At 41.7% G+C, this 26,899-nt stretch overlaps 1 protein-coding gene and 3 non-coding genes across 8 annotated transcripts in view; 3 read left to right on the top strand and 1 right to left on the bottom strand.

Annotated features, from left to right (window-relative positions):
• The window catches only part of numbl (NUMB like endocytic adaptor protein), a 66,329-nt gene that overhangs the window by 3,461 nt on the left and 35,969 nt on the right, over positions 1-26,899 (top strand). For 2 of the 5 annotated variants that reach the window (XM_088300270.1, XM_088300269.1), the window contains exon 1: positions 12,088-12,234. The exons of 1 other annotated variant lie outside the window; for it this stretch is intronic. In XM_088300270.1, the coding sequence (XP_088156396.1) occupies positions 12,161-12,234 (74 nt within the window). In that variant the 5' untranslated portion in view covers positions 12,088-12,160. 2 more of the 5 variants (XM_088300272.1, XM_088300274.1) reach the window with 2 other exon arrangements.
• On the bottom strand, positions 796-901 carry LOC148333780 (U6 spliceosomal RNA). Its single transcript, XR_015844404.1, has one exon. It is a non-coding gene; the product is annotated as a U6 spliceosomal RNA (small nuclear RNA).
• Positions 7,657-7,762, top strand: LOC148333779 (U6 spliceosomal RNA). The gene has a single exon (XR_015844403.1). It is a non-coding gene; the product is annotated as a U6 spliceosomal RNA (small nuclear RNA).
• LOC148333778 (U6 spliceosomal RNA) lies at positions 8,725-8,830 on the top strand. Its single transcript, XR_015844402.1, has one exon. It is a non-coding gene; the product is annotated as a U6 spliceosomal RNA (small nuclear RNA).

The raw sequence follows: 26,899 nt of genomic DNA, 5'->3' as shown, positions 1-26,899 counted from the left end.
CAAGAGGAATTCACAGAAAACTAACTTGCAAACACAGGAAACGCCAGCAGAGCCATACACAGCAATCTGACTGGCTGCCTGGAAGATTATGCAAATATGTTTGTGGTCAGACGAGTGCCATGAGTGCAGAGAAAAGGGCGGCGCCTCCTTGCTTCCCCCATCCCAGTCCGAGAATGTGAGAATGCAGACAGGAAGGGGGAAGGTGCGTGTAGAGGTTATTTTAGGGACCATCATCTCCGCAGTGAATGATTTCCCAGGGTTCCATTGCCTTGTGAGTATTTGCTCCAATCAAAAGTCCAACATCTGAATCTATAGCTGGCAGATCAACTTTTTTCAGATGAGGCCACTTTTCCAAATCTGTCTGCCTTGGGATGCTGACTTTTGAAACTGGAATGTCTTTGTGTGTGTGCGTGTCAGGTAAATCAATGTACACATTTTCTTTTACACTGCTAACTTCCAGGCCTGAAACACTGTAACTTGGCTCAACCCTTTTCTGGCCCATCGTGCGGAGAAGGAATCTGGTCTTCTTTCCTTCTACACCAAGTTGTTGATACAGAAAACACTACTGGATCCCAACATGAACAAAAAGTGGAGAAATGTTTAAATTACTCTAATAGCAACACGGTACAAGGGTGACACCGTGTGGCAGTCTTGAGCCACTACAGACGAAATAAATAAATTGGCTATTTGACGGACCAGGGGCTGCCTTTGCTAATATATACATTTATTCCTCTGCAGAGTTGTTTTTTGTTTGTTTCAGGTCATTTTTATTTTAACATTTAAAGAAAAAGATGATAAAATGAGGAACGCTTCACGAATTTGCGTGTCATCCTTGCGCAGGGGCCATGCTAATCTTCTCTGTATCGTTCCAATTTTAGTATATGCGAAGCCGAAGCTACGCAGTAGGTCACAGGACCGGTCCAGTTTATAAGGAGTACTCCAGACAACTTATTTTACAGCTACGGTGTCAAACCGACCCACACCAGACACCAATATGGCTGCCAATATCCACATAACATTGTCTATGGAAGCTACTTCAGCAATTTGTTTGTGATTCTTATGTCATTTTCAATAGAAATTCACAGAAAACTAACTTGCAAACACAGGAAACGCCAGCAGAGCCATACACAGCAATCTGACTGGCTGCCTGGAAGATTATGCAAATATATTTGTGGTCAGACGAGTGCCATTGGTGCAGAGAAAAGGGCCGCGCCTCCTTGCTTCCCCCATCCCAGCCCGAGAATGTGCGAATGCAGACAGGAAGGGGGAATGTGCGTGTAGAGGTTATTTTAGATTCCTTTTGTTTCTTCTTATTTTCGTTGTTCAACCTCTTCATGAAATGGCGAACAAAAACAACTTTTTACGCGTGAAGAAACACTGATGGTCGAAGCACGGTAAAAAGACCGTGTTGCTCCTTCGCCATCGTCTTTATTTCTTCTTCAACCAAATAACACTTTCTTCTTCGTGCATTATGGTAAATAAAGATTTGCGCCCTCTAACGTTGACACATTTCACTCCTCAAAATCAAAATAATTACAAAATACAAAGAAATGTATACTTTCTTCTCACAAACATACAAATGGCAAAAACAAATACTTGCAATTATCCATAAAAATAGAAACATTTGTGAAATGGCGCTAACGGTGCGCCTTATGCAAGCTTGTTTGAGGCCTGTAGAAATGTTCAAAACACTATTAAAGACGCATTTATACTCTTGTGCATTTAGCTGAAATATTTGTTGAAATATTTGTTGGCCTGTTTACTGCCGCTTTTTTTTCTTTTGTTTTCTTTTCTGCCCCCTGTTCCCCCGGCTTGGGGATTAGGTGACGGTGACCCACTAGGAAGTTTAAGGCATTGACCAACTGGGCATGCACCTGTTCCAGTGATGTCGTCTTCCTGCAGCGCGACATTTGATCAATTTATTTATATACTTTAGCATCTAATTTAATTATTTGTTGGCCTGTTTACTGCCGGTTCTTCTCTTTTCTGCCCCCTCCTTCCCCTGCTTGGGAATTAGGTGATGGGGACAGGCTTTGAAGATTACGGCACTGACGAACCGGGAAGGGACCTGCTCTGCCGAAGTCGTCTTCATGCAGCGCCTTTTCTGATTTCCTTATATTTCAGCACTTCATTGAACTACTTGTTGGCCTGTTTGCTATTTCTGTTCTTTCTTTTCTGTTCCCAATTCCCCGAATTAGGTGATGGCGATTCACTTAGAAGTGGCTGTACTGAATTTACACCAACTGACCGGTACAAGATCGAAGGCTCATCTTCGGATATGCTGCCATGGATATTACGGCCCTGGATGAGGACCCACTCCACTGAAGTCATCTTCCTGCAGCGCTTCATTCAATTGACTCTTATATTATCTCATCTATTATTGCATAGCATCATTGTATGTGTCAAATGTTGCCCAGTTGGCATCCATTGCAGCCTGGTCATCCTGGAAGGGGGATTCCCCCATCTGTGGTCCCTTCTCAAGGTTTCTCACTTTTCCCCTAATGAGGTTTTGTGAGTTTTTCCTTGCCCTCCTGGGGGTTAAGATCGGGGATGTCGATTGTGGCTATGTAAAGCCCTTTGAGACTGTCTGTGATTAAGGGCTATACAAATAAAATTGACTTGACTTGACTTGGCCTGTAGCCTCACAATGCAGCCAACTTACACTCACTGATGCATTTTCAGCCGTTTATTTAGCGAGTCAAGCAGCCAAACACAAGCCGTAAGCCTAATTGCTGTTGGATAAAGTGGAACTAAGTGTTGTTTTGTGACGTGTAATGTTCCAACACGGACACTGGTGAATAAGCACAAAAAAAACCCATAAAGAATACTGCTGACTCATAACTCATGGTGTCGTCTGTCTCTCACGTACATAGCAAACATTACATGGTGTCAGAAGCTACATGGAAATAATGGATGAAGAGGACGCAGTGCAAAGACTGTACGGCTACGGAGGGGCGGCGATGCCTCGGTTAGCCGCGCCGGGCAAGTTTGACTTCGCGCAAGTTGCTGAGTGGCCGAGGTGGCTGAAGCGTTTCGAGCGCTACAGAGTAGCGTCAGGACTGATAAGCAATCGCAGGAGTTCCAGAAAAACAGCTTCATGTACCTTTTCCCCTGTGACACAAAATTAAAGGGGAGCTGGAGCGTATGGAGAGAATGGACGTGATTTCCCAGGTGACGCAACCCACACCGTTGTGTGCCGGTCTTGTGGTGGCACCAAAGGCATGGCCAGGTAAAATCAGATTGTGTGTGGATATGACCCAACTGAACAAGTGGGTGAGAAGGGAGAGACACATTCTTCCAGCTGTAGACCACACACTAGCCATGCTGTCCGGAGCAAAGGTGTTCACAAAACTAGATGCCACGTCCGGGTTTTGGAAAATCCTGTTGGCCGAAGAAAGCCGGCTTCTCACAACGTTCATCACCACTTTTGGCAGATATTGCTTAAACAGGCTGCCATTTGGGATCTCATCAGCACCAGAGCACGTTCAGCGTCGAAGGTCGCAGATGCTGGAGGGATGTGAAGGAGTAGTCTGCCAATGCTGATGACATTGTCATATTTGGAGAAGACATCAGGCAGCACAATGAGAGGTTATACACGGTGCTACGAACTCTCAGGGATCGAGGACTGACGCTGAATGGGAAATGTGAGTTTTTAAAAGACGAAATTCTGTTTCTGGGACACCGTGTCACGTCCGATGGCGTGTCGCCGGATCTAAACAAGGTCAGCGCCATCATGGAGATGCCTGAGCCAACGGATACGGAGAATTATGGGCATAGCCAACTATTTGGGAAAGTTTCTCCCTCATCTCACATCCTACACAAAGCCACTGAAGGACCTTCTCAGCGAGATGAGTGGCACTGGGGCGTACAACAGAGGGACGCTTTTCAGACATTAAAAACAGAATTACTGCATCACAAGGAAAGAGTGGAGTTCCTTAAGGGAAAAGGACTGTGCTTTTCATGCTTGACTCAAGGTCATTTGAGGAAGGACTGTAAGAAACGACTTCAATGTGATGGCTGTTCAAAAAGACATCCCAGCCTCCTTTACTATGTTAAAATAAACAAATCCAATGATGACAATGACATTTCAGATACTGAAATCCCCAGCCCTACTGCAATCACAAGTGGAACATGTGGTGCCACTGGGGCCGGTAATGGCAATAGAATTTTGGCTATTGTGCCGGTTCATGTTAAGCTCAAGAAAGACAACAAAGTAATAGACACGTACGCCTTTTTGGACAATGGTAGTGACGCAACTTTCTGCTCAGAGAAGCTCATGAGACAACTTGGTGTAGAAGGAAAGAAGACCAGATTCCTTCTCTGCACGATGGGCCAGAAAAGGGTTGAGACAAGTTACATTGTTCCAGGCTTGGAAGTTAGCGGTGTAAAAGAAAATGTGTACATTGATTTACCTGACACGTACACACACAAACACATTCCAGTTTCAAAAGTCAGCATCCCAAGGCAGACAGATTTGGAAAAGTGGCCTCATTTGAAAAAAGTTGATCTGCCAGCTATAGATGCAGATGTTGGACTTTTGATTGGAGCAAATACTCACAAGGCAATGGAACCCTGGGAAATCATTTACTGCGTAGATGATGGTCCCTATGCAGTCCGTACAATCCTCGGGTGGGTTGTCTATGGACCTTTAAATAGAACAGACTCTGAAAATGAACACAGTGCTTCTGTCAACCACATCTCACTGTCAGACATTGAAACACTGTGTGTGAAACAGTTTAACCATGACTTTCCAGAAAAGATTTCTGAAGAGCAACAAGAGATGTCACAAAAGGATGAACACTTCATAGACTTGGTCAAGAACACTGTTAAAAAGGTTGAAGGTCATTATTGCATTGGCCTCCCACTTAAAGATCAGTCTGTCAAATTACCCAACAACCGTAACTTAGCCGTGTAAAGAGCAGAAAGTCTCAAAAAGAAACTGTTGAAAAACAAAGATTTTCACGAAGAGTACACAGCATTCATGACAGATCTCATTGATAAAAAAAAATATGGGTCTGTGCCAAGCGAACAACTGGAACGTGATGATGGAAGATTATGGTATATACCTCACCATGGGGTGTGCCACCCACAGAAAGGAAAACTCTGTGTTGTCTTTGACTGTGCTGCCTCATTTCAAGTCAATTTATTGAAAAAGGAACTTTTACAGGGACCTGATTTGACAAATTCTTTAATTGGAGTTTTAACCCGTTTCAGACACGACCACATTGCCTTGATGTCTGATATAGAGGCAATGTACCACCAAGTAAAAGTTCCACCAGAGGACACAGATATGCTACGGTTTCTCTGGTGGCATGAAGGAAACCTGGATGAACCACTGCAGGAGTTCAAAATGACTGTATTTGTTCGGTGCAACGTCTTCACCGAGTTGTGCCAACTTTGCCTACAAGAAAACAGCTGAGGATGCCACTAACAAGGCATCGCAGATGGCCATTAGTGCAGTGCAGAATAACTTTTATGTGGATGATTGTCTTGTGTCAGTCACAAGTGAAAGTAAGGCCTGTATTATAGTAGAGGAGTTAACTAAACTGTGTGCAAGTGGAGGTTTTCACCTAACAAAATGGAATACTAACAGCAGACTTGTCCTGACTTCCATTCCCGAAAAAGAAAGAAAGAAATTGTGAAATTTTGTCAAAATAAGAGCTACAAAGATGAAATCCTTACACTACAGATGGGTCAAAAGGTCAAAAGGACTAGTCATATATAGAAACTAGATCCTATGTTGGACAATGATGTCTTGAGGGTGGGTGGAAGGTTGGATAAATCTGCTTTACCATGCAATGTGAAACACCCTGTAATCCTTCATCAAGACCACTATGTATCTATCATCTTTGATGCTCAGACATATTCACATGCAAACAGGTCATAGTGGTAGGAATGTAATGTTGTCCAAGCTGAGAGAAAAATATTGGATTCCAAAAGCTGATGCAGCTCTAAGGAAAATCTTGTCAAAATGGGTCATTTGTAAAAGGTTGTCAGTCAAACCTGGTGAACAGAAAATGGCAAATCTGCCAAAAGATAGACTTGAAATGGACAATCCCCCTTTCACAAATGTAGGGATGGACTATGTTGGACCTTTTGATGTTAAATGTGGCAGAGGTTATGTGAAAAGGTATGGTGTTTTTTTATATGTCTTACCACAAGAGCAGTTCACAGAAGTTGCTCACTCACTTGAAACTGATTCATGTATTAACGCATTCAGAAGGTTTGTGGCTAGGAGAGGCCAAGTTTCTGTTATGAGATCAGATAATGGTACAAACCTGGTTGGTGCACAAAAGGAAATGCGTGAAGCAATCAAAGGTTAGAATAAGTAAAAAATTGCTGAGTCACTTTTGCAAAAAGGTGTTACATGGATATTCAATCCACCTTCTGGGTCTCATTTCGGTGGGGTTTGGGAGAGACAGATCCTTTCTGTTAGAAGAATTCTTGTTTCATTATTGAAACTACAAACTCTAGATGATGAACGTCTTCACACTTTGTTTTGTGAAGTGGAATCTATTATTAATAATAGACCAATTACCAGAGTTTCAAATGATCTAAATGACATAGAAGCATAAACACCAAATCATTTGCTGCTTCTAAAAAGACAACCTGTTTTACCACCTGGTTTATTTGAAAAGGAAGATTTGTACTCAAAGAGAAGGTGGCGTCAGGTTCAATACTTGTCAGACATTTTTTGGAAGCGTTGGGCCAAAGAGTATCTCCCACCTTTGCAAGAAAGGCAAAAATGGTTCAATTTGAAAAGAAACCTACAACCTGGTGATATTGTTTTTATTGTAGATGACAGTGCACCTAGGGGTTCATGGGTAATGGGAAAGGTTGAAAATGCAATCCGTGATTCAAATGGTCACGTGAGAAGAGTTTTGGTAAAGACTAAAAATTGTGTTTTGGAAAGGCCAGTTGACAAGTTATGCCTTTTGCTTGAAATGGAGCAGTGATGTGATTAGTTTCAAAATACATGTTGTGTTTACATTTAAATATGGTTTGGGCAATAGAACAGTTTAGAATGTCGCTTTTGTCATTTTTGTAATTGTTATGCTCAAACAGAACAATTAGGGGCTGGAATGTTAGCGCCATTTCACAAATGTTTCTATTTTTATGGATAATGATTGCAAATATTTGTTTTTTGCCATTTGTATGTTTGTGAGAAGAAATTATACATTTCTTTGTCTTTTGTAATTATTTTGATTTTGTGGAGTGAAATGTGTCAACGTTAGAGGGCGCAATTCTCTAATTACTGTAATGCACGAAGAAGAAAGTGTTATTTGATTGAAGAAGAAATGAAGACGATGGCGAAGGAGCAACGCGGTCTGGGGGAAGCAAGGAGGCGCGGCCCTTTTCTCTGCACCAATGGCACTCGTCTGACCACAAATATATTTGCATAATCTTCCAGGCAGCCAGTCAGATTGCTGTGTATGGCTCTGCTGGCGTTTCCTGTGTTTGCAAGTTAGTTTTCTGTGAATTCCTCTTGAAAATGACATAAGAATTACAAACACATTGCTGAAGTAGCTTCCATAGACAATGTTATGTGGATATTGGCAGCCATATTGGTGTCTGTGTGGGTCGGTTTGACACCGTAGCTGTAAAATAAGTTGTCTGGAGTACTCCTTATAAACTGGACCGGTCCTGTGACCTACTGCGTAGCTTCGGCTTCGCATATACTAAAATTGGAACGATACAGAGAAGATTAGCATGGCCCCTGCGCAAGGATGACACGCAAATTCGTGAAGCGTTCCTCATTTTATCATCTTTTTCTTTAAATGTTAAAATAAAAATGACCTGAAACAAACAAAAAACCACTCTGCAGAGGAATAAATGTATATATTAGCAAAGGCAGCCTCTGGTACGTCAAATAGCCAATTTATTTATTTCGTCTGTAGTGGCTCAAGACTGCCACATGGTGTCACCCTTGTACCATGTTGCTATTAAAGTAATGTAAAAATTTCTCCACTTTTTGTTCATGTTGGGATCCAGTAGTGTTTTCTGTATCAACAACTTGGTGTAGAAGGAAAGAAGACCAGATTCCTTCTCCGCACGATGGGCCAGAAAAGGGTTGAGCCAAGTTACATTGTTTCAGGCCTGGAAGTTAGCAGTGTAAAAGAAAATGTGTACATTGATTTACCTGACACGCACACACACAAAGGCATTCCAGTTTCAAAAGTCAGCATCCCAAGGCAGACAGATTTGGAAAAGTGGCCTCATCTGAAAAAAGTTGATAAGCCAGCTATAGATTCAGATGTTGGACTTTTGATTGGAGCAAATACTCACAAGGCAATGGAACCCTTGGAAATCATTCACTGCGGAGATGATGGTCCCTAAAATAACCTCTACACGCACCTTCCTCCTTCCTGTCTGCATTCTCACATTCTCGGACTGGGATGGGGGAAGCAAAGAGGCGCCGCCCTTTTCTCTGCACTCATGGCACTCGTCTGACCACAAATATATTTGCATAATCTTTCAGGCAGCCAGTCAGATTGCTGTGTATGGCTCTGCTGGCGTTTCCTGTGTTTGCAAGTTAGTTTTCTGTGAATTCCTCTTGAAAATGACATAAGAATTACAAACACATTGCTGAAGTAGCTTCCATAGACAATGTTATGTGGATATTGGCAGCCATATTGGTGTCTGTGTGGGTCGGTTTGACACCGTAGCTGTAAAATAAGTTGTCTGGAGTACTCGTTATAAACTGGACTGGTCCTGTGACCTACTGCGTAGCTTCGGCTTCGCATATACTAAAATTGGAACGATACAGAGAAGATTAGCATGGCCCCTGCGCAAGGATGACACGCAAATTCGTGAAGCGTTCCTCATTTTATCATCTTTTTCTTTAAATGTTAAAATAAAAATGACCTGAAACAAACAAAAAACAACTCTGCAGAGGAATAAATGTATATATTAGCAAAGGCAGCCTCTGGTACGTCAAATAGCCAATTTATTTATTTAGTCTGTAGTGGCTCAAGACTGCCACATGGTGTCACCGTGGTACCATGTTGCTATTAAAGTAATTTAAACATTTCTCCACTTTTTGTCGACGTTGGGACCCAGTAGTGTTTTCTGTATCTGCGTAGTCAACCATATTGTGGCAGTATTGTTTTTGTCTTTGAAAATGTGAACAAACGTACCTGCCATTCGTCTACATTCTGTATTAGTAGTTTAATAAGCCACCTGTTTTTTTATTGAAATAATATTATTTTTTTTTAAATGCGTGTTGACATGCTTATTTCCTTTGAGCGAATGAGATTGAAAATATTATTTGGGTGTTGCAAGTATTGTGACTAGCTTGTGTGACGTGTGAGTGTTGTCCGTTCCTGCTTCGACTCTCCTGACCGTCGTCTTTGCTGTGATTTGAGTTCCTGAGTAAGCAAGTGCTTTATGTTGCATAATTAGGACGAGAGACTGTCATTGATTTTGAAAGAAGATTAAAGCACAACCGTCTCAGCCACAACCACGAAGCCCGTGGCGTTTCTTCCGCACCACATCGCACCTGCGACAACACAACGCAGACCTCAGCAGTATGCAGAGGCCTTTTGCAGCACGTTTGCGTTACAAATACATTATCTGAGCCGCTTTATCTCCGTAATACGGAGGCTCCGTACTGTAATCACAGTTATTTGGTATAAAAAAAATTGCAAAAACATTTTTTCCAGAAAACGTCTGAAAATAACTATCCTACCCTCTGGTGAACGATTTGGGGATTACTCACACTGACAGCGGGGATGGTGTAGATTTTGCTTTATGCACTACATCGTACGGCGTCCTCATTGCCATATTGTATGTGGCATAGTCGAATCGTACCTCAAACTGGAAGACTTGGTGAAGATGCCTCACACGTAGCATTTTTCTCGAGTTTTTTAAAATGTACTGCATTGACGTCCCAATATGTTGGACGTCCTAACAAGCCTGCTATTCTGTTACGGGATGCCGGATTTATCTGTTCACTTGCTGGATTATGATGGTCAGTGTGAATCATCTTGTGCGGGAGATAACCCTTTTCTCTCTTATTTTTTTCAATTGTTTTCTTTTTTTATTTTGCATAGTTTCCCTAAATGCAAGGGGTTACGCAATGACTGAAAATCCAAAGCTTTTTCTTAATTGCTGAACAATATAAAACAGATTTAATTATTTATTTATTTGCCAGGAGTCTCATTCAATTACAAAAAATGTGAAATACGGATCCAGATACTTGGGTGGCGATCCAGTACGGAGTGCGTTACTCAAAAATGATTAAGTATTAACCCTAAAATATGTATTTTAAAAAACTGAGTCATGTGTTCACTAATTTTCAACTCTTTGACAGTTATTAAATTGTCACGATTGAAAAATGCATAAACCATTCCAGTAAGTGTTCCTGACACTTGAGTGCAAGATTGAAAAAAAAAAAACCCTCCAATAACAAAGCTCAGCATGGTATCGAAAGTATTGTACATCATTGTATCGATACTGGGGCGGCACATTGTCCGACTGGTTAGCATAATGGCCTCACAGTGCAAAGGTCGTGGGTTCGATTGTGGCTCAGGCCTTCCTGTGTGGAATTAGCATGTTCTCCCTGTGCCTGCGTGGGTTTCCGCCGGGTACTCCAGTTTCCTCTTACATTCTAAAAACATGCGTGGCAGGTTGATTGGATACTCTAAATTGCCCCTAGGTATGAGTGTGAGCGCGGATGGTTGCTCATCTCTGTGTGCCCTGCGATTGGCTGGCGACCCGTTCAGGGTGTACCCCGCCTACTGCCCGAAGACAGCTGGAATAGGCTCCAGCACCCCCCTGCGACCCTTGTGAGGAGAAGCGGTAAAGATAATGGATGTTCGCTTGTGGATTTGTGTTTGATATATGCCATCCATCCATTATCTAAGACGCCAGAAAACCCACGCATGCACGGTGAGAACATGCAAACTCCACACATGAAGGCCTGAGCCTGAATCGAATCCTGCACCACAGAACTGTGAGGGCATCCCGCTAACCAGTCCGCCACCGTGTTTGATAGATGATTATGTTCAAACTACACTAGTGCATAAAAGGCAATTGCCCCTGTTTTTTGGTAGTGTTTGAAGAGATTTTATTTGTTTCTCCACAGATTATAATTGCAATTTATTTTAATGGTGGAGTTTGTTTAGGACTTAAGTTTTTAATTTTCTGGAAATTAATCTTAGGGATTGCATGTGCAATTATTGAAAGAACAAATTATTTTGCGGATATAGATTCTCGGTCGGCTGGCATAGTGGCCCGACTGGTTAGCCCGATGGCCTCGTAGTGAGAGACATCAGCGGTCGCGGGTTCGATCCCGGCTCCGGCCTTCCTGTGTGGAGTTTGCATGTTCTCCTCGTACCTGCGTGGGTTTCCTCCGGGTACTCCGGTTTCCTCCCACATTCCAAAAACATGCACGGCAGGTTGATTGGACACTCTAAGGTAAGTATGAGTGTTTGTGCGGATGGTTGTTTGTCTCTGTGTGCCCTGCAATTGGCTGGCAACCAGTTCAGGGTGTCCCCCGCCTACTCCCTGAAGATAGCTGGGATAGGCTCCAGCACCCCCGGCGATCCTCGTGAGGAGAAGCATGTACAGATGATGGATGGCTGGATGGCAGATTCTCAGTCGGGCGACAAATAATTGAATCAACATGAATTTCGTCTCATATTCCGTGCTTACGCTACCAAGTAACATCATATGGTTTTCACAAATATGGGCATAGACAAAAATATCAATAAAATGCATAGTTTTATGTAAAACACTAATCAACATTTTCTGCCGATTAATCGTCCGACAGTGGGGGCGGGGACTAAAATGTCTTTTCATGGGGCCCGAAATTCCTTGCACCGCCCCTGGTTGTGAGGACTCTTTATTGTTGCTCGTAACTCTAGTAAATGTAATTGTGCTTCAATATTGCGAGTTTTTGTAAGTGAGAGTAGACTATGTCTGTATACTGAACTTAATGCTCTTTGTATTATTTTGAACATTATACATAATTATAAATAGACTCGCGAACGCCCCCCACCCGGCCCCAATATTTGTGCGCTTTCCATCGGAGGTGACGTCAAGCGGAGAGCCGCCACAGTGGGCGGTTTACCGCACAGCGGCGCAGTAGAGCGATAGAAACGCGTCTGCCTTTTCTTCCTTTTTCCCTGGAAAACATCAATGGGAAGTGTGGATTTGCATGTCCGGCCGTGTGTGCCAATGGGCGCATTGGGAAGGCAGTCATAACGGGTGGAGCCGGAGGGGAGCAGGCCAGTAAGTGCACACACAGTTAACAGGCAGAGCATCCGTTCTTCACTTTTTGAGCGCTACACAGACCAACGGTGACTTGAAAGCATCGTTCCTTGATGCCTTTTAGCTTCAATGCATGCGTAAGCCAGTCTTGTTGTAACGCCGCGCCGCGTGTTTTGTGCGTGTTGAGTGTGAGAGAGTGCCAGCCTGCTTGAGTAACGCCTAACAGCGACACCATACATTGCCATCATACAATTATACAGCGGGTGGAGAAGATCTTTGGCATCTTCGGGAATACCACTGACTTCTCTTTTTGATACATTCTCGCGCTGGATTTACTGGGAGGAACCGATCATCCGTCGTTCTTGTCGGTGAGTTTGCTGAATACTGTCCAATCTTGCATCCCGCTTTACTTTCTCGGGATTTAGCTGGCAGGCTTGTATATGTAACAATAGTGTACTTCGAGATAGTAGTGGAGTAGAGGAGGCATTATAATTGGATAGGTGGTAATAGAATCTTTCATTTTTTTCCTATCGGGTATGTGACATGAATGAAACGTGACACAGCCTTTGGTCAGAGCTCGCGTCCATGAAAAAGCAACTATCTCATAGTGGAACTTTGCACTGCGCTTAAAGCAACGTTAATGTGACAATTTTTTATACAACTATATTTATTCTGAAAGTAACTATTATGGTGGCTTTATTTGTGTAGTTTCTTGACCATTTATTTCTACAACACACTGGTCACCAGTAAACTAGAACCTTTGACTCCTACTTCTTAACCAGTCTGCAGATTCCTTTCAGTCTATGTCAATTTGTGTATTTTCCCCCGCAGACCTTGACAAGTAATATAAAACAGTTTGTCTTTGAAAAAAAGGATTGCTGCATCATACTGTAATATCTAAAACCATCTCAAGGATTATATACAGATTGTTATTATTTTATTGAGTGGCATACTGAGGTTTCCAAATATGTGAGCACGGGCTTCAATTTAAGGTGCAATCTTTGACCAGGGAATATGTACACGCAGTTCCATTGTCTGTAAAGCTCCATCTGTTCCATGTCATGGCATTCCGTATGGCTGGAGGTCTGACCCATTGCCTCAGAGATCGAGAGAAAATTACATGTTGTGTATTAAGATAATAGGTGCAGGATTCAGGCAACCATAGCGCACAATCCAATTCAATACTAGCTACAGACCACCTGCAAAGCCAGTTTCTGGATCTCACAGAAGCAAGATAAAGTCCAGGTTTTAGGACAAATGTACACCGGACTGGAAATTGCCATTTTGCACGTCTTTTTTCATGAACATAAAAGCATTTTTTCGAACTGAGTCACACTTTTACAAACATCGATAACAATCACGTTATTGTTACCATCAAAACATTTGAAAATGTAGGATGTGAAGATGTTGGTTCAGTCTGGCCTTACAATGGAAACGGTAATGGTGGAAAACAGTGCTGGAATAACATTTGTGCTTATGACGCTTCTCCAGCAAGGTGAATATTTATTGCATGGTGTGTTTTTTTTTTTTTTTTTTGTGTCACTGCCAAACTAGTGTTCTGACACGCGTAGTACAGTGTTTTTGTTGGTCTGCGTGACCAGAAGCTTAAAAATACAAAGAAAAAGTTCCCATTTAAAAAGAGTTCAGAGTTCCAACATATCATCTGTCTGCTGGGTTACATGCACACCTTGTGTTGGAGTGTTTAAAGTGTTCTATTTTTTCCCCTCTTTTATTTGGTGATACTTTTTGTACTTTGGGTTTATTGTATTGAGATGCCTTTGGTCTGTGCAGCGCCTGAACTGTATAAGACATGTCTTGTCTTCTTTTTTTTTGGTGCACACCAAGCTCTGGATGATAGTATTGGCACTTGGTAATTGTAATAACATGAAAATCTGAGCTGTGATGGTTTTTCCATCTGAAACTTTATAACACACTAAAATTGCTCAAAGATGAAGTTGTGGTAGTCTTGCATTGGCTTGGTTAGATTTGGGGCTCAATGAGGGGAGAGCAAACCTTTTGACTTGAGGGCGATAAATCTAACATTTGAAAGAGGGCAACATTTGGATGGAGTGTTTGGGCCAGATATACTGAAGTGTTGTGTGTTGTGCGCAAATGCAAGTGAATGCTCAACCACAGTTACTAATAACAGTGTGCACTGAGGACCGTGCCTTTCAAGTGCGCAAAATAGCTCCCATCCACCTAGTATGTTTGTGTGATGCGGCGTTTACACACCTGTTCATACAAGTCCCCACGTCGCGTTTCCCCCTTCAAAGACTTTATGCTCACAAGCTCCTGAGTTGTCTCAAAACTCAGTTTCTGTACTTTTGTTGATTTGTGCTTATAAATATTGATTTGTTTAACAATAATCTCTTATTAAAACAAACAAAAAAAGAAAACTTCAATTAAACTATTTCTTTCACTATTTAAAATTTAACAAAAAACATCAATAATTGAAACCAAATGAGACAGAAGATGGAGTAAAAATAGAGAACATATTACAATTAATAAAGAATATTAATATTACAATCTACAGTGTGAAGCCAAGTTCTTTGCAGTGAATAAGGAACAAAGTGCAACACTTAATATAACAAAGATAAATAATTGTATAATTGTTACCTTCATTCCTTGTGCAGTTGTTTTTCAGTAAAGTAAGGCCTGCCGAGATGAGTTGGAACCCAGCTCGACCGAAATATGTACTTAAAAAAAGATAATGATAAATAATTAAAGAGGAAATTAGTGGAGGATGTGAACAAGAACAAAGAGAATAATTGGGATCAACATTATTTGAGTGAAACCGAGTCGCTGCATTTTGGACACAAACCTGAATGAAATTATCAACGCGATTATGAGTAAGTGTTATAGTGAAGCTCAATTTATATATACGTATTGCAACTATGGCAAAGATGCACACCTTCCAGCATGACTTGATTCGGTAGACGGACCTCTCAGCGCCCTCGGTGGACCAAATAGTCCACCTCTCCATGCTCAACCAAAACATGCTAGAAAGTGCGAGGCTTCCCCATTGCTACAATCTACTTCATACAGTGGATTTATTTGGTGTGGCGGCACGCAAATCTCGCTCGTTTCATGACCTGGAAATGTATTTTTAGCGTGCATGAAGGCCTACGTGAGTGGATGACGTCTTCGCAAGACGAGACTTTTGTCCTTTATTTTGTACACAGTTGGTGTGACTTTCCAGACTAATACCACTCCCACAAAAGGTCCACCAATGGTCAGTGCAGGCACATGATAAAATGACTGAATGATTTATATATATAATTTTTTTTTTTAAAAGGCGTAATTTGCCCATGTCTGGGCTGGATCGAGACTGTCTGGAATTAAGGTGAGGGTTGAAAGTTTGAAAACATTAAGGCAGTTTGAATTTCTTGGGACAAATTAGGTCTGATGAATCTAAGTGCTGAAAGACATGTCATGAATACACCCAAGCCCTAATCCACCACATGCATACATTCCACGCACGCACACTTTCCACATCCGCTCAGACCATTTTCCCGTCGTACAGCTCTCTTTGCTCCTTTAGGTCTTGGCTGTCTTTTGTTGCTCAACTCGCATTCAATGGGGGCAAGGGTCGGCCCAGCTGAGAGCACAATATGACTGGGATCAAAGGTCATCCAGCTGGCCAATCATAGTGCCGTCTGCGTCGGCTGGTAGGGGGAGAGGGCGTCGCCCCCTTTGTGCTGGTTAGGGTGGGTCAGCTAAACAAGCAGCTCCGCTTCCATCCCCGGTCCTGCAACTACCGGTGACCACATTGCACTTCCTCCAAGTCTGAATGCTAGAGTACTTGCTTGTGCCTACATGCTTGCAATTGACAGCTTTGAAACACTGATATACATTGCCTGAAAAGTTATGCTTGAACCTTGTGGTCATGATTTGTGCCTTCATTTATTCTGTTATTCAAGAAATGAAAGCACGCAATAAACTACTGTTCAAGTGAAAAGAGAATTGCATCTCTGGTTGTGGGATGAATCAAAGCGACACAATTAGGTGATGGCATGAGGGGTACTTGACGTTTGTTCTAGAGGATTTGGGTTCTCTGATGACAAATATGATAATGTGATTCGGCCTAATAAGTCAGAGGGGCTTAATAGATGCTGAAGAACAGATAAGAGACAATTTTAAAAGGAGAGAGTATGCAGGAGAGCACTTTTGTCATTTTGTGGCAGAAACTCTTTACCATGCAATCATATTAATGAAATACTTGATGTATTTGTTTGCTAATGTTTATGTATTCATAACCCCCATCTTAATTTTACGCATTCTAACACACACATGCTTCCGTCCTTGCGTATAGGGTTTAATTCCTGCATATACACGCATAAAAACACATACACGATGCGATGCAGGGGGTGATTTAAAAAAAAAATCTTTAAAAAGATGATAATAATGATAATGTGTTCAATTAATTGATTTCTACAATGATTCAGACTTTAATGCACTGTGTTATCATATTTATGAAAGAAATAACGATGACATCCCTGACGTGTCTGTAGAGCACAGAATCTGCCTGCTTGTGCCCTGATCCAATTCACCACAACCGCGTTTAACTACCTGTGCCAATAGCTAGATGTGGTTCCAGCAGACGTAAAGTTTAGAAAATGGTGATGACTTGCATGCAAGTGCATGAGCATCCCTGCTTTTCTTGTCCCTTCGCAATTAAATTCCTTGCTTAAGTGGTCTTTCAAGAAAAGCACAGATGGGATTTTCTCTCAACACAACAAGACAGAATTTGAGTCATCGCAACTTTAAGACACAAGGGTAGTTTTACTTTAGTCTTTTTATTTGGGTGGCAACCCATTTCTCCCAAAGGCTCAGCAAGCTTTATAAAACTGTTTCAACTGCTTGCTTTAATTTTTGCTAAGTTTGTCCCAAAATTCCAACTTGCACCTAACCCTCTAAAAAAAATGACAAAGAAAACGCAATTGCTGCTGTTGCTGGTTTGTGCACAACGGAGATAAAAATCCTCCCCCCCGAAAAAAAAAAGAAGCCGAAAATCTCGATTACAGTTTTCTCTCTTTCCTTCAGTAGAGGCAGGTAAATTAGCAAGGCTCTGTACTTTGGAGCGTGAGAGCAGTGGTAATTGTGCACTTTGCATTCAATCCATCCATCCATTATATCCAAGCCGCTTATCCTCACAAGGATTGCGGGTGTGCTGGAGCCTATCCCAACTGTCTTCAGGCAGTAGGCGGTGTACACCCTAAACCGGTTGCCAGCCAATCGCATGGGCACACATAAATGAAGACCCATGCACACTCACAATCACACCTGGCGACAATTTGGAGTATTCAATTAACCTATCATGCATGTTTTGGGAATGTGGAGAAAATCCACGCAGGCATGGGAAGAACATGCAAACTCCACACAGGAAGGCCGGAGCTGGAATCAAAACCTGCACCCAAGTACTGTGAGGCAGATGTGCTAACCAGTGCCGCCGTAATTGTGTTTTATTTATTTAAAATAAATACAAAGGCTTTCACATTCTATCTTGATCTGATTGTTATTCGGTTTAATAGTATTACTTGACCATGTCTCTTCTAACAATTCATACGAAAAAAAAAATATGGCATGTTTCATTCCTGCTGATATCGTATCAGATGAAATCTGTATTTGAGATTACGCCAAGCTGCAATATTGGTTACCGTATCGGGAGACCCCTAGTTAGTAATACCCCGCGATATTGTTCTCCAGTTGGGTGGCGATACACATTTTAGGTTGTCAAATCCATTATTTACGACACGTCAGTGTGATGTTGAGCAGTCCTCCACAACTTCTGCTTAGTTACAAGACTAGTTCAAGTGTAAGCACTTTGTAAACATAACTTATCATTTACTCGGACACGATTATTTTTCAACAGCATTGTGTCTGGTTAGCTCAAACTGGCATTTTTGTCCAACACTATGTTTTACTGTACTAACGCTGCATGTTAATTCATGTCTAAATGCAACTTTAAATTTAAAATTTGAAACAGTAAAAAAAAAAAAATAATGGCATGTGTTGTTACCCGTGCGTACCAATTTGTGGCTTGCTGTTCTAGTAAAAACATAAAAGTGATGTCACAACTAATCTTCCAGGCAATCTTGGTTTAGAAAACCTTCCCTCGATGCTATGACTCATTGTTGCTATGGCGAGGAGCTCTGACAGCATAGCTGCTGATGAGAAGCAACTGACTCCACATGACTCTTCTTCCGCTCTCTCTCTCTCTCCATCAGTCGATCTTCTGTCAGCATCTGCTTTTTATTCTCTCCTCGCTTTTGTCTTTATATCAAAAGCCGCTGTCTCTCTCAATTTTTATCTTTTGCTTCGCAGCATTCACCAAACTTTAATGCGACTAACCTCTTCTTTCTTGCTCTCCCTTTTTTTTTTTTGCACACAGTACAGATGGTCATGTTGCATTGAAGCATTCTGTCACTAACAAGAATGTATTTCTATTTGGACTATTAATGAGGTTTTTTTTGTTTATATAACTTGTTACGTGGGTAAATTGGCATTGTGATTATTGAACACAAACTGAATTATTTTTCCGTCTAATTCCAAAATAGAACCAATAAAATGCTTTTTTGAAAAAGCTCAAAGCTTCACTGTTCCAGTTTATCATCTGCAGCTGAGTACCAGATGTGGTTCCCAGCTGTTTGTACTGTGATCACAAAAACAGAAACGACCGATAAGTGATCCCTCACCAAGTACCCAACGACAACAACAATTTGCACGCATTAAGACTTGAACTGTACGCGTGAGAGGGCAATCTAAGCATATCCATCCATCCATTATCTGTGCCGCTTCTCCTCACTAGGGTCGATCAAGTACAATATTCATCATCTTGCCTTTTGTGCGTCTGCAATTGGCTGCCAACCAGTTCAGGGTGTCCCCCGCCTACTGCCCGAAGACAGCTGGGATAGGCTCCAGCACCCCCCGCGACCCGAGTGAGGAGAAGCGGTACAGAAGATGGATGGATGGATGGATGCCTTTTGTGCGTATAAACTTTTACTTTGTAGAAAAGAAATCTTCTTCATTGCCATTCCTTATCAGTGGTTTGCATCCCTTTGGAAATGTTAACAAAACCAAGAAGTGATTATTTGTGTTTTATTATGAAAGTTTGAGCAAGTTGGAGGTCAAACAGATTGTGTTTTCAGCTTTTGGAATACTGATCAAACAACAAACCTGCTACTTTTATGAGCATGAAACATTTTTTTTCTCACTAAAAATGACTTGCTTTGAGCCAGTGGCTCTCAAAGTGTGATAATGCACTCGTATTTTGAAAGAATCACTGCCTTAAACACAATTCAGTTGTATTTAACTTTGAACTACTATACATTTGCATTTAAATCCTATTTTTATTTATTTTATTTATGTTTTTACATTTTTATTTAATGAATGGATGGATGTTTTGATTTAATCTTTAAATTGATCATTTATTTTCCTATGTTTAAGTCCACTGGTAGTTTTCAAACTGTCCTTTTCAGAAATAAAACCTCTGTTTTGTTTTTGAGAAATACTGGTGGCTACTAAGCTGCTGTATTTTAGTGTTGGTCATGGTGGTGGCACTTGGAGCGCTAAGTATCTTTATAGTTCGTACTTGGTGTAATACGTTATGACAACCGTTGCTATCAGCGAACTCCCTTTGTAATAAATCCTCTGTCCACCACTTGTTTTTTCTTTTTTTTTTCTCTTCCCCTTCCTCTCAAGTCATCGCTTTCTTCAACAGTCTCTCTTTGGCCCCGTGCGCTCGCTTCTCTGTCTGCTTTTTTTTCTCTCAGTGAAGGGAAGTAGCATTCACTGCCTGCAGGCTCCCAGTGGAACAAACCCCCTCTTTGTTTGTCTCCACTGGAAGATGAGTAGTCTGTCCACCGAGCAATCCCTGCAGAGGGATTCAGAGTTGTTCAGTGCAGAGGCAGCCACTCACAACGGTTGTAAATTAGCCAGCCACTCAAAGCATCTTGTCCGCCAGCTTTTGTATGGGCAGCCAAACGGACAGGTAGCATTCGGAATTTCGACAAATACCTGATGAAACACTTCTTGATTGGCCAGCCAGTTTGGGCCAAACGCATCAGTTCCCTTGACTTTTTATTTGTCATCTTTCCAAAACATCTTGTAGTACAATTCTTTGGCTCCAACTGGTGGGAGCTATTTGGAAAAGGCGCTTTCAGAACAATTTCTCATGCACGCACACCCCAAGTCCCACAACAATGGAAGTGTTTACAGCTGGAAAAAAGGGAGAGAGACCAGACCATATTTGCTTCCATCTTTATTTTTCTGTGACATGCATTAGTGGCCAGGTATTTCAACTTCCAATACTTTTGCCATTTAATATGAATGTTATGTATTCAGCCTACTGTGAAATGGTGAAACCTAACGCTTAGTGTAGCAGGAAGTAGGCTATGTGCTCAACTGTCTGTCGTGTGATCCACAGGCTAAATAATGTGTGTCGCTTTGTTAAATAAACAGTTGACATTCCCTGAAGTGTCACTGTTATGTTGACCCACTCAGACACAACATAGAGCGAAGCGATTATGAATAGCCTACAAGCTAGCTGGTGCCTAGTGTGTGTTGTTGCGGCATGGAAAAGTTGGTGGGATATTTTCTAGTCACTGAAGTGTTAAAGCAGGTATATTATTCATAGATTGAACATACAAATCGGGATGTGTAGGCTAGAAATGTTAATTAATTTTAGGGACTGTTGAAAGTTAAGTGGAGCATGTTTTCTAAATTTGACATGCATGTTTTTTACAGGACAGCGACCATATGATCGTTCGCAAACTATGGACACATCAAAATGGGAGGGACTGTGCAAATGTTTGCTGAGCGCTGTGTGTACCTGTTTCAAGACTACCTCAGTAGTGCTCAGGAAGCAAGCTGGAATCTTTCCAGCATCCAGTCTCAATTTTAGCATCCTAAGTCTATAACTGGTACTCTATTCTACTACTAATCTTTTCCACGGTAAAAGATGCTACATCTTCAACTCAATATTAATACCTTCAGTGACATTGTAGCTTCCTCTGTAGTGATCCAGTGATGAATAAAAACTATTACAGACTACTAAACTGCACAGAATTATCTTGAGCTTGTTGCCACTCCCAATACAATGAAATCATGTCATCCTTCTTTAGATTAGTTCTTATTAGCACCGCCCTCTCCCAACCAGAACGTCTCAGAACCCTCCATTAACATTGATTTTCTATGAAGTTTCAAGGCTGAATGTACTTTACATCAGCATACTCAATACGATCGTTCTGATATCATTTTCCCAATTTTGACTGAGCTGTGCTGAAATGACCTGACTTCCCGCAATGGAATCTCCAGTGATTTTGCTTATTTTAAACATTAGTTTTCATTGCTGTGTTCCAGAACACCTTAAGCGAGCGACCAAAACAGTGTGCAGACTGACTCCCCCTGGCGATCTGCTCGTAGAATCAGAGCAATACTATATCGTGGAGATGGCAGTGTGACACAGCAAGGAGGTTGTGTGATGTAATTAGAACACTATGGCCTGATTAGTGTTGCCTGTCTCTCTTTGTCTCTCTAGCTCATGTCATTCTCAGTGGGTGAGTAGCACGCCCCCGTCTTGTCACCCCTCGTCTCTTGTCTTCGCTTGTGTGAGGTTAACAGTGGGAGGTCAAGTTGGGTGTGGTGGGCTCTAGGAGTGGAAGAAACAGGGTGGTGATGGTTCCCTTGCACCAGATGGCCGTTGTAGAGTGTAGAGCACAGGAAGATGCTTGAGTTTGTGTCTTTCTGTGTGTGTATTTTGCCCCCCATGTTGCTAACTATGCGCCACATAGGCGACCTGCGCTTTCTCTGCATTCCTAAGAACAATAGTAAATTTTTAACCCCTTTTTGACCCTGTCTCAGCTGCACATTCTGAAGCTTTGAAGATTTTTTTTCCTCTAACTGTGCATCCACGCTCAAAACATTTCAATGTCCGTTCTCCATAATGGATAATTAAGATACAGGATTATGATGCAACATAGGGGCCCTCAAGTACAGGAGTTGGAGAGCCCTGCTTGAGAGGATAGACAGTACCTTTGGTATGCTCACTTAATACTCCTCTGTCTAGTTGAATTTTTTTCAAGGTGAGAAAAGGGGAAGCAATAACATGCACAGAGTACATTGCAAGCAGCACCTTATAGTTTTCCATGAATGTGATGTGACAACCCTGGTATTTGAGTCCAGCATTTTCAGTACAGAACACAATGGGTAAATTATTTATTTATTTTTTTTCATATTCTTGGTGAACACTTAGTGATTTGTTGCTGTTGTCATAAATAATAAAGAATCATGTGTACCTCCACTTAACTTATTTTGTAAAGATTGGTAATTGGTACGCTTTCATGAAATATGTACTTTGTCTAAGCTGAGACAGACAAAACAGAACAGTAACTAATTACATAAATGAGTGCCAAGAAACCTCTACCTGAAACCTAATGACAGAAATGTCCCTTATCAAAATAGCGTGGCTTTGTCATAAAAAGTCAACGAGTGATTATAAATAATAATAATAATAGTTTTGAGCTTAGGTCATAATTTTGCCCTTCGTCAGACATTTTCCTTTTGTGTATGTAGGTCTTGTGTTATGCCATACAATCTGTCCCTATCCAATATTCACACTGCTAACTAACCCTCGAGGGTAAAGGCATGGAGGAAAGGAGGCCTTGCAGTAGAAGAGTTTTAGGATTGGGCAGATGATCACATTTTATTTTTCTTGCTGAAAGCTTGCAAAAGGGAACATGACACAAAACTGATTTTGACACCTGATTGGCACAATACATATTCTTCAAATTGTGTTTTATTATGCACACAAATTGAGCATTGCACTAGACAGCAGTACAATATGAATGATATGTAAGATGTCAATAGAATTGCGACACTATCGCTTAAAACCGACAGACAGCCATTTGACCTGCCCATTTTCTCATCCTTTTTGAACTAAAACACATGAAATATTTACTCCCATCTCTTTTGTGCTGCGACAACAAACCACCATAATATCATTTAATTATTGTCAGTTATGAGAGTGTTGGAGTTGGGTCACCGTGGAAATGAGAAGTAGTTAGTAAATCAACCTTTAAAAGCCAAACTTATTCCAATGCGTGTTCGTTTTTTTTTTTGTGCTCAAGAAGAAAAGGGTCAAATAAAGACTCAACAACTGATTCGAGTTTCGATATTTAGTTTCTTCAATTTCCGGAGTTCAGGAAATAGTACAAAGACAGATATCTGGGCGGCTTTTTCTTAATCTCACGAGAAACTGCACTCGGGCGAGCACAGTCGAAAAGTGCGCGCCATCTTTCAGCCCAGCTTCAGTTTTTATAGGAGTTTTTATGTCAAGGGTAATGTAGGTTGAATCGGTCGTCCTCGCTCCCTCCCACGGCACGGGTCCATGTCCAAGGGAAGGTCCTCCCCAGGTTAGTCATGGTCTGGATAGTTGACAACCGTGGGCCGTCGTAAATCAGTTGGTCACTCACTGCTGTACATTACATGATGTGATGTATGGACTCCCTAATGCTCCCCATACAATATGTTGCATTCTATCTTTTTTTTAATCCACTAAAAGATAGAGTCCGTCAAGGAACACACGGGTTGCTACGGAAATAGTATGTAAGCGATAATCATGACTCTTGACAAAAAGTGATTGTTTAAAAAGGCGCGAATTTCTCCCATTCATGCCAATTCAATGTGATGCGCACCGCTCAGACATTTTTACCACAAGCTTCGCTATTTTATCCACTGGTACTTTTTAAACATCGTATTTGATAGGGTCGCTGTCCGGCCGAGGCCGGAAGCGAAGAGTGAACTCCACAAACGCTGACCACAAGAAGAGTTTCAGACCAGGTGTTTATTGGGGCCGACAGAGAACAATCAATCCATATCCTCACTAGGATATGGACTAGTGACAAACATAGATTTAGGAGTATATATACAATTACAAGCGTCGCGAGCGACGAGAACAGAAAACGCTGGTGGACCGGGTCACACCAGGAACCAAAAACGAGATTTAACTTAAAGCGCTTGCATAGCAAGGATAAACTACAAAACGATAATGGTCTTACCACAGAAGGGAAAGATGAATCCAAATAACGAAAACGAGAACCAAGGGCGAGCCGAAAAGTAGCTGAATCAAGAAATACTATGAACGAGAAAATCAAGACACGGAACAACATGGAGCAAACGTGAGCATAAACTATGAGCGTGAGCATTGCGGGATAATTATCCGACGCCGAGCGATCCTCGGCGACGGCTTATGTAGTCACGGTAATCAGCAGGTGATGAGCGTCAGCTGCGCGGCTGGGCGCGTCTGCCCGGTGACGTGCGACGGGGAGCGCGCGGAGGGAACGCCCACTGCTGGACAGAGAAACAGACGGATCATGACAGTATTGTTGTAAAACACTTTTTGTGTACTGTATACGTTAGTTCTTTGGCTTGATGGTGCATGGCGGTGTCTGACTGGCTTATGACACAGAAATAGAGTTCTCGCATGTGTGCTTGGCCTCTGCGTTTCTGCGTGTATGTGTGCATGTGTGTGCGCGTGTGTTGTAAACTAGTTTGTCTCTCTGTTAGCAATTAGCAAACTAAGCGCCAACTTGAAAGGCTTCGACGGCGTACGGCAAGACAGGTTTATCCAGACACAAATGATTTAATGAGCAATGTTTTATTTTTTTCTATTAAAGTAGTGCTCGGCGTATCATGCCAACCAAAATAAAATACAAAAGATCGTTGTGTTCATAGTCGCAGTATCACAGGCTTCCCGACACTCTTCATTCTAATCAAGTAAGACACTAAGTTGCGATAGCTCACGTCAGGAAACAAAGTGGCTTCATTTGATCAGTCTGATTTTGAAAGTTTACCTGAGGACTCAATGTTTTCCTGTCGTCTTTCTCCCCAGTCAACCAATCTTCCCCTCCCTGTTTCTGAACATATCAACTTCGAAAGACTGGTTCCAATGTGTCGATGTATTGAACAAGTATCCTAATAGCGACCTTTTTCACAAAACTAGACATAAGTAGACTGATGACTGATAACAATGAAAAAGCCATCTCTTCATGGCTTCCTTTTGCCTGTGGCGCCGGAAACTAAACATTGCGGGCAAAATGACGTCAGGAGAAGGGTCTATAGACAGATGGTTGAGTGTGGCGTGTTTTTTTCCTACATTTGGTTAAAATATGGGGGATGGGCATTTGCGGGGGGTGAAACAGGGAAAAGAGGTGTGAGTAGAGGTCAACGGAGGCACAGCTGGTGAGATCCCCTCTCCAACCAGCTGCTGCCTCAAAAGGGTCTGTCAGCAGCCTGCTTGGCTGCCTGGCTTTGCATGTCTTCTCTTTTTCTGGGTCCTCTTGTCCACTCCCCCAACTCACCCTCTGTTAAACTGCAGACTCAGCACAGCTGTTCCAAAATCACTGCTACTGTGGGGTCAAAGTGCCCTCAACAATAAAAGAGAAATATTTCTGAGCCTCCTTGGTTCACACTTTGTTGGGAGAAACCCAATAGATCACATCAAGAGTGGGTCAGGTACAGGTTAAAAAGAATCATTCTTACTTCTCTCATTTATAACGAAACTTTCGCCTTGTTCTTCAAAGACTGCCGCCGAAACATGTCAGGTAATTAACAACCTAAAAAAACAGTCGGAGATACAAGAACCAGCGAGTTTAAAGTACAAGTTTGTTATCCTTACTTTCCTCGCAGACATTTTAATGGAAGCTACCGTGCATGGCCTTGAAAGATATTTGCTAATTCTCGTCCTTAATAAAATGTGAATACCGTTTAAATGTATTTATTATTGCGGGATTGACTGAAATTGCACACCAGTTATTTATGTATACTGTATGTACATAGCAACACATTAAAATGACCAATTGAGGGGTTTCCTAATATTAGCATTTTTAGACTAAAAAAATTTTCTTGTCATGTTCTTGGAGCAACGTTTTTATTCATTCTGTGAAGCCTCAGGCAGTGACTGGAAATGTGGCGAAATATATCAGATATTTATTTGAGAGAACTTCACAAAGCACAAATTCATTACCGTACATCCATTAAGTCTATGAACTGTATATATTGAGAAAAAAGTTTTTTTTCTTTCTTTTTTTATTAAACATTTTCTACACAAACAACTAGAATTTCAGAACAGTCCGTGTTGTCACAGAACTTCCATGAACAATTGTAAACTAAACATCCCAAAAAAAAAAAAAAAAAGCTGCAGCATTTGGTGAATAAAACACTATGCGCTCTGCTATTTGGCAGGTCCCAAGGTGTCTTTTTCAAGAACTCCACCATAAATGTGCGTGAATTCAAAATTTGCCAAGAGGTTACGAGCATCGCCAGCCACTGTGGAACCCAGTTCAAGACCATCCATTGACACATGGCTGCGGTGTTCTTGGCGAAGACACAAATACTTCAAACTGCTCCCGGGTGCCTCTAAGTCGCTCCCTGCTCCAATACATGTGCCATTAGCAGTGTGTGTTTTTGGTGTGCGATAGCCTTCATGGGATTCTTCTTGAAAAAACAAAACAAAAAACACACAATAATGATGGGCTACCAGAATTTTCAAAATCTTGCAATTGTGAGACATGTTTCCCAAACTTCCTCGCTTTGTAGTTGCAGTCAAAAAGTTGAAAACTCAGGGCCACCAACCAAGCTTCACTTCATCACTCACAGTGGGTGCTTGTGGGCAGCCCCCTCCCTCCCT

The sequence above is a fragment of the Idiotropiscis lumnitzeri genome, chromosome 7 (assembly GCF_059441095.1).
Source record: "Idiotropiscis lumnitzeri isolate Australia: NSW breed Sydney's pygmy pipehorse chromosome 7, RoL_Ilum_1.0, whole genome shotgun sequence".
NCBI lineage: Eukaryota > Metazoa > Chordata > Actinopteri > Syngnathiformes > Syngnathidae > Idiotropiscis > Idiotropiscis lumnitzeri.
This window is presented reverse-complemented; position numbering and strand designations above follow the sequence as displayed.